This window comes from Onychostruthus taczanowskii, unplaced genomic scaffold, assembly GCF_017590055.1.
Source record: "Onychostruthus taczanowskii isolate IOZ18803 unplaced genomic scaffold, ASM1759005v1 scaffold84, whole genome shotgun sequence".
In the NCBI taxonomy this organism is placed as follows: Eukaryota; Metazoa; Chordata; class Aves; order Passeriformes; family Passeridae; genus Onychostruthus; species Onychostruthus taczanowskii.
In genome coordinates, this window is record NW_024506332.1 from 2,817,639 (window position 1) to 2,825,974 (window position 8,336).

General features: G+C 41.7%; 2 protein-coding genes across 3 annotated transcripts in view; one reads left to right on the forward strand and one right to left on the reverse strand.

The window, feature by feature from the left end:
* KAT6A (lysine acetyltransferase 6A) overlaps nt 1–8,336 on the reverse strand; it is a 33,953-nt gene that overhangs the window by 25,126 nt on the left and 491 nt on the right. For both annotated transcript variants that reach the window (XM_041424657.1, XM_041424655.1), the window contains exons 2-3: nt 6,728–6,770; nt 5,842–6,613 (exon numbers count right to left, since the gene is read on the reverse strand). In XM_041424657.1, the coding sequence (XP_041280591.1) occupies nt 5,842–6,444 (603 nt within the window). In that variant the 5' untranslated portion in view covers nt 6,445–6,613; nt 6,728–6,770. The remainder of the gene's footprint in view (nt 1–5,841; nt 6,614–6,727; nt 6,771–8,336) is intronic.
* The window catches only part of LOC121346712 (translation initiation factor IF-2-like), a 1,364-nt gene continuing 439 nt past the window's right edge, over nt 7,412–8,336 (forward strand). Inside the window, exons 1-2 of the mRNA XM_041424743.1 lie at nt 7,412–7,450; nt 7,711–8,336. Of these exons, the coding sequence (XP_041280677.1) occupies nt 7,412–7,450; nt 7,711–8,336 (665 nt within the window). The remainder of the gene's footprint in view (nt 7,451–7,710) is intronic.

The window sequence follows — 8,336 nt, forward strand, 5'->3', positions numbered from 1 at the left end:
CAAAACCTCTACAGTTCAGGGGAAGGCTCTACTAGAATTCAGAATGTTTTAGAGTAATTAATTAAGTTGGAACAATTACGAATGTGGAGATCAGGCTACTCTTCCAAAGCTTCTGTGTGAGACTGTTATGCTAAGTATGGAGAGATTTCTCTGTTGCTGTGTTTGTTCAGCAAAGAACATCCTGGCAAGTGAAAAATGCAAGCACACAATGAAAGATTAGTGAAAACAAGACTGGAAACAGGCAGCTCAGTTTCATACTGCAAATTTTTGGCAGACATTCAACTCCTTCTGCTGTTTTGCTTGCAAGCACATCTATCTGTGTGATGTCACCAGATTCAGTGAGGGAGGGAGCCAGAACAAATTGGACTGACAGTGTCTTACAGCCTGCCAGCCTCTCTGCACATGTTGTTACTATACAAAGGGTTTCTAGAAACCAAATGTGCCTTAAAGATTCTCAGACTGTGTGCTCTCCTAAAGGCGACTACGGAGAAGTGCCGATGGAAAAAGCGCGCGTGTAGTAATTTTACAATCTCATTTTTGGCGAACCCATCTGCTTTGTAGTCTTCTTAATTTAGGGAAAGTGAGGTTAGGAAACGCTTCAAAACTCACAGTCAAGTCTGCAGCCACAATGTCACATTGATCACTTGCCAGTAATGTTAAAGCACTTTACTTCACAGGCATTTTAATACCATCTGAGGCCCACTAGATACCAGGACTATCTTTGTCCCACCATCACATATATACTTCTGATAGTCATTGTGGTTGGAATCGAGTGGGTACAGAATTTAAATCAGCATAAAAGAAATACAAACACTCACACCAACTTTTTTTTTTTTTGCTTTGCTCTTTAAGATCCCCTGAATGTGAGCCCCCTAGAAGCAAGGGTAGATGGCTTCTGAGAATTCACACTAGATAATGCTTTTTTGTGTGTCTGTTTTTAAGCAAGTGACAAATCATTACTCCTCACTTCAAATAGCCCATTCTGTTGCAAAGGTCTCCCTCAAAAACTGTAGCTCCTGGCAAGAGCAGATGAACCAGAAAAGACAGAGGGAAAGTACAACCTACACCACAGGGAAAAAAATGATTTTAAACATGAGGAAACATGTTTCAGTGAGCAGAGCACACAAAGCCTGGATTCCATGCCTTTGGATCAGTGGCTGGAGAGGACAACTGCTTCAGTTCCATGCCTCAATAAAATCAGAGCCAATGAAATTAATATTGTCAAAGTAATTTTACAAATCGTGCGGGCTTTTTTGCTGTACACAGAGAAAACTGCAGAATTTAGGTAATACTATTAAATAATATCAACTTGTAGCAGCAATGGTTGATAACTAACCCTTCTTCTATAGAAGTTATGAAATCACAACTCTTAATGTTCCCTCCAGACAGTATAGCGAAGGAAAAAAATTAAGCAACTGAGAGTAAAAAAAAAAAAAAATCCCTGTAGTTAATACAATTCCTTTATGAACCTAAACCATCTTCAGAAAAATATCATCTCATATCTGCCAATAATCTACTGGACAGAAAGGACTGACAACATGGATCCAGCCAAAATATTGGACTAGTCGCCCACTTTTTAATCCACTATCCTACACTCAGCTTCTGCTGAAACTGTGTCAGAGAACACTGTTAAAAATACTCCCTCCACAGTAGTACCATTGACACAGGTACTCAGCATCACATCTGATGTCTTCCCAGAGCTGCAAGCTTTGCCTCTGAGTTATCCTGACTCCAGACACTGCCAGCGCCACTCTCGGTACCACACTCAGCCCCAATCCACACCAAATGTGAAACCAGTTCACAACATCCATGGCAATAGCATTTAGGACCTGCTTGGATTTGCTCAATTACTACGAGCTACTTCACCTGTTTACTAAGTTATCCTGACTCCGGACAAGTAATTTTTTAACACTTGGGTTTCCAGAGTTACACAGTGTACAGATGGAGGCCATCTGTTATCAACCACAAGTTTTTTTTAGACAGAACTACAGACTTCTTTTCCCCAGAACCAGCTGGAAGAGAGTGAATCCTAATCCTCCTCCAGCTGAGAGCCTAAGCTTGAACAGTGCCCTTGGAGAGATGGGTGAGCTCTCAATGTGTAATTACAGTGTTCTAGTTGCAGATCATTTATGTACTCCACCCCACATAAATCAATCCAAAAATAACCTCTTTACCAGTAAATAGACAGTTGTTTCATTTAAGACGTGGAATTAACAATTACTAACTTTAAACAGGCACAATATAGCAATAGTTATTGTATGCTTAAAGGCCTTCAAAACAACTATGATGCCCTCATAGCATATGAACTTTCTAAAAAAATACAAGAAGTTTGCCTTCCTGTGAGTTTGCAAGGGCACACTGGGATCTAGAACTACTACTGGCAAGAAGGAAGGCCTGAAGGATGCTGCAATTATAATAGTTCACAGTTAAACTGATTGACAAGTACCAACAGATATAACAGCAACACAAAACTAGGAAACAGACACACTGTAAGGAACATGCAAGACAGCAGCACAGGGAATCTGCTTGCAATATTGCTCCTACTTTTCAGCCATGGAAGTTCCTCTCTTTTTTTTTTTTTAGGAAGCACTTCCTGAATTTTGGCTTTAAACTCTCACCTGTACTGCAGGATAATACTAAGATATTTACTTAAAGGTTGCTGCAGCCACAGACAGTTTTAACTGACATAAAAGACAGCTCCAAGGACAGTGCAAATGGATGTCAAATATACCACCTGTATTTTCCTTCTAATTGAGGAAGAAACAGTCCTACTGTTGTCCTGAGATCAAATTTCAGATTATCTGGAAACTTCCAACACATAGAGCAATTATTTCCACTTCTCCTTCAGTTAGCTGATATGTTATTGTTGTTTTTTTTTAATAATAATGATTTTACAAAGATTCTTCCTGTAACAAGTGTCAACAAAAAGCAGAGCAAGCTATCTTTAAGGCATCCAGCCTTAAGACCTGCAACTTACTACAGCTTAAGTTCCTCACAATGGTGTACCAGGAAAGAGCTCCCTGCTCTTCAACAGTATTAAATATTACTGTGTTGTAGTAGTCTCTCAAAGCAATTACTGCATTGTAGTAATACCATTAACTATTGAACAGTTATCCTGGTTTTGGCTGAGATCCTGTTAATTCATCTCCTAGGAGCTGGCATGGTACTGTGTTTTGTAGGATGAGAATACTTTGGAGAACTCACTGATGCTTCAGTTGTTGCCAAGCAGGGCTTACACCAAAGTCGAGGACTTTTTAGCTTCTCACCCCACCTGCAGTGAGGAGGCTGGCAGGCACAGGATGCTGGGGTGGGACACAGCCAGGACAGCTGAGCCAGGCTGTCCAAAGAGCTATTCTAGACCATATGGTGTCATGCTCAGCACATAAACTGGGGAGAAGCTGTCTGGGGGCTGCTGCTCGGGGACTGTCAGGCCATCAGTTGGCAGGTGGGAGGTTGAACTTTTTTGTTCATGTTAATGCCAAGGTTCTTCTAAGAATCAAGGAAAACAGTGTCACAATACTCCCAAAGAATCTGTACCAAGTATATTCCATTAAAGAAGAAAAAAAAAAAATCCCTTACCACTCTCAAGAGCTCACTAAGTCAAGAAAGTCACTATAACACAGTATGTCATCTCCACCTGCATAAACTGGTTGAGATTTAACAGAAAGCAGTAGAGTGAAGGTCATTGCACTGTCTACATGGAAAAAACAACCAACCAACAAAACAAAACCAAAAAATAAGCAGTCTTAAAAAATCCTGGAGAACAGGAACTTTGAGCCACCATGGATGTGCCAGTCAATTAATGCTGGCAAAACCTACATGTTTTAACATTGTAGCTTCAAAATTACTTCAGACCAGTATGAAACTCTGCCTGAGTTACCTAGCACAGAGATGGTACATGAAGAGCAGACACCTAGGGTTAAACACAGACACACAGAGACACAAAAACTCAGAAGAATTTATTGAAAGAATACCTTGCAAAATTTATCTTTTTCCAGGGGGATAAAAAACAAATCCCAGACTAAATTCAGTATTTATAGTGGCTCATACTACCATTCACCATTCTGATTTATAACATTTTAAGAAAAGCACAGGGAACAATTCATCTCAAAGAATATCAAGCTGCTCCTGAGTTTTGGCACATTACAAGAACACTGAGTAGGCTGTGAAACATACTGTGTTAATAACAGCACAGCCACTATTATCCACTGCTACCAACACTCTCAATCCAGTCACCTCATGTGCCAGGTTTGTTTATATCCAGTTTTCATAACATTTTTTACAGCTGTACTGATTTCGTTATGGATAAAGTTGGAGACTTACATAAGAAACATCTGTAGACAGAACACTGGAATTTTCAGCATAATACTTCAGTAATACTTCCTACATTATGCCAGCCCACAGCACAACACACTGACAAGTTAAGTACTGTGTCCACAGTAAAGCTCTCATAATTAAATCAGAACTTCAGAGAAACTTTACTAGTGATAAAGCAGCTGTGCAGATTTTATTTTCTTTAAAGAAGAAGACTCGTACAGCAGTTTTAAATCTTCAAATCCTAACAGATCATTAAAGCATCTCTCACCAGAGAGTGAAACTGACTTCAAAAACCATGAGTAGTACATACCCAAAGAACTCATCCCTGAACAGGATATTTAGAACAACCTAAAATGTCCCATTCTGCTGAAAAATGTATCTTTTTAGGATAAAAAAAATAATTAATTTTTACATTATAGATGTCCTAGAGATAAGTAGCACAAATATATGAATCACTGGCAAATTGATCTTCAGTAAACAAAGACAAGCTTCTGTTCTACTCTGCATTCACAGTAACAGAAATAAAAAAAAAGATACTGACTGGGTAAGAATTTCACTCCAAGAACTTCCATCCTGAGTTTAGAGGGGAGGATCAATGACCTTAGGAACAAAGTATGGTAGAAAGGAGGGGAAAACCACAGAAATATAGGAGAAAGCAACAGAAAATTTATTTGTTTTTTATAAAGAACATCTATTTTAAATGGGGGAGAGAGGAGGGGGCAGAGGTACCCCCTGAGTGCTCCTTCCAGGATCTCCATGATGATAGAATGGTTTGGGTGGGCAGGGACCTTAAAAATCATCCAGTTCCAACCCTTGCCACAGGCAGGAACATCTTCCACTAGACCAGGCTTCTTCCTATTTCACAACAAAGAGCCTCTGGAACAGAAAGTTCTTCGCCCATTATAAAGAAAGCCTTTAAGACAGCATTAGGTGACAATTACTAATCAGCCCCTCACTATGTTACCTGAATTCTAAGAAAGAAGAAATGGCAGTAAAATAAAAAGGTGAAAGTAAAAGAACATCTCAAGTTTGCTTTGCAAATCCATCTCACCTTCAAGAGAGGAGGCTTCCTTCCTATGTTTTGCTGACACACCTACAGCAAGCGGTGACAATTACTAATCAGCCCCTCACTATGTTACCTGAATTCTAAGAAAGAAGAAATGGCAGTAAAATAAAAATGTGAAAGAACATCTCAAGTTTGCTTTGCAAATCCATCTCACCTTCAAGAGAGGAGGCTTCCTTCCTATGTTTTGCTGACACACCTACAGCAAGCCTGTTACATACTCTCAGTAACACTGCACTGAAGCACTGTAAATTCCCCACAGCAGCTCACCTGCAATTTTCTGATCCAAAGTACAAATTACATTTCCTCTCATGTTTAGAAAATTGCATACAATGGGATCCTAAATACACAGTAATAACTTCCAGCATACCAGATTCAAGATTATTGGCCTCAAATTGCAACTCTGCATTGACACGTTCCATCGACCACAAGAAAACAACCATACAAAAACTGTGTCTTACCTTATCCTTTTCATGGGGAAGGAGACACACTGGAGGGAGACAGGAAAGAGACTCAAAACTCTCCTTCCCATCAGCATTAGTGGTTGCTTTAGTGTTGAGTTGGTACAGAGGTCCATCCTTAAGGAGCCTACCATGGCCAACAGCACGTTTGACAGCTAATCGTAATTGCTGGTGAAAAATGGAGGCAGCGCTGCCTCCAAATAACGCAGACACATCTTTCTGACCTTTCAGAAAGCGCTCGATGTTCTTCAAGGATGAGCCACTAGACTCAGCCAAGCCCTCAATTGCCCGTTTAATAAGTTTATTCCAGTCCACGTTTGGTTTACCATCCAACTTGCCATGGTTCCGAGGCTTCGGAAGTGCTATTCTCCCAGGATTATCAGGATCCTTGTAGGAGTTGAGACCCTTGTTGGAGACTTTTAAAATAGTTCCATCTTTAACACTCAGCTCTAACTGTTCCAGAACAGTTTTGCGGTCCAAACCATGCGAAGATGACACGGCGTTGCATATCCTCTCCTCTGAAGGTCGCTGCTTTTGCTTCTTTACTTTTTTGATTGCCTCCAAAATCCACTCTGTGTACAGCGGGTTGGCGAGTTTTACCATGGTGAAGAATTCTGTATATCCATAGAGTCGTTATCCTTTATCCTGATGCTGAACGAGCTTCAAACGACGAGAAAACAGATCCTCGAGTGATGGGAACCAGCTAACCATAGCATACACGTTTTCTGTCCTGAATTAATCCTTCTTTCTCAAACATTAGTTCGTTTTCACACTGAAGAGAAGAAAGCAAAACAATTAGAAACTTATGTACTCTTTCCAATAAATCCCATAACAGCTTCACAGAAAGGTTTTACACAAATATAGAAAGATTTCAGCATGATCTCACCTGAGCTTCTGGTCTCACAACCAAAAGAGCTCTAATGTTAGGCCTAGAAGAAAACAAGAGAGACATTTAAAAAAAAACTGTTCTGAAGAAGAAAAAAGTAGCAGACAATATTAATTTGTTAAACACATAGCAGAGTTTTAAGCCTCTACATTTCTGAAATACTGAAGTAATACTTCAGATTTTATCTTCACTACTAATAAAAGCATTCTTTAGCACTAAAATTACCCCATGCAACCTAGAGAAAAATGTCCTTTCCATTTTGATCCATTAGTCTATACCAAGATTTGTATCACTGCTGAGCACAACATAAATTAATATTTGGGGGGAAAAAGAAAACCACAACAAACATCTTAAAAGAGCAGCAGCTCTCTTAATTTTTACACATGGAAGACACTGCCTGAAACTGACAGAAAATAGGAATAACTAAGACTCTTGAGCAAACAGCGAGAAACTCTCAGAGCACTTTCAGGAGTGTAATCATGGGTTTCCCATCTGTGAAGAAAAGCTATGACAGTTGTTCCATAAAGGGAAAAAAGTGAAGAAACACAGCTGGAGATTGCAATTTAATGGTCCACTTTGAGAGGCCACAGAAAAAAAGAATACAAGGTAATTTTCAGTATTAATGAGGCCCACTGAAAACTCCTGAGGACAAAGTAACAGGTGACCATACACAGTGTAAAAGGAATGCTTATGACACTGCTAATTAATGATGCTGGTGAAAGGGTATGAGGCTCTACTTTAGAGCCTTTAGTTAGTTATCTTTAAAATAGGATTTCATGGGTGTGATAACTGTCTGTTGTGCTGAAGTTCTGCTTCAGGAGTACACTAACCAAGAAGGATGTGTAAAGTGTTTATCACAAGAAATAATGATTTCCTACAAGGGAAGTTTCAGACAAGAGCTAAGTTCACAACACAGTTACCGTGCTCTGCTTTCTAGTAAGCACTGAAGAATTTATCAATACACGGAACACATTTGCATACAGACACCAGACTCAACAGCAGAGCTCCACACGGCCAGTATTGGAAAGACTCTGAACGACTGCTTAAACCAGAAAAGATGCAGTGCTTGCCTAGAGTTCTTTTATTCTGCGAACCACAGATGTAAAGGGAAATACGGTCCTCGACACCTGCCCGCCTCGCAAGACAGAGATGCGCTCCCGCGGTGCCCCTGGATCCCGAGGCCCGAAGGATGCCGTCCCCCGTCCCAGCCGAGCTCCGTACGCAGGGCGTTATGCAACCGTCCGGCCAGGCCGGGGCGACACCGGGACGGTCCCAGCGCCGGTGGGTCGCTGGCTTTCCGGGTGACAAGCGACCCCTGCACCTGCTACCGCTCGTCCCCATCCCTACCGCGGGCAGGTCCCGCGGCAGGCGCCCCAAGGAGCGCGCTGCCTCAGCACAGAGACTCGCGAATTCGGGAAAAGCGGGGCGCAGGCCGCAGCCGCGGCGGACAGCCGGGCCCCGCGCAGCCCTCCGTCCTCCCGGACACGGGCAGTGCGGGCCCGGCCAGCTCCTCGCACTGGTACGGCCGGGCCCGCGCCCGCCTCAGCCGCGCTCTCTCGCGCCAGACACTGATCGGAGCTCGGCTCGCGGAGCCCCGTCCTGTTCGCCC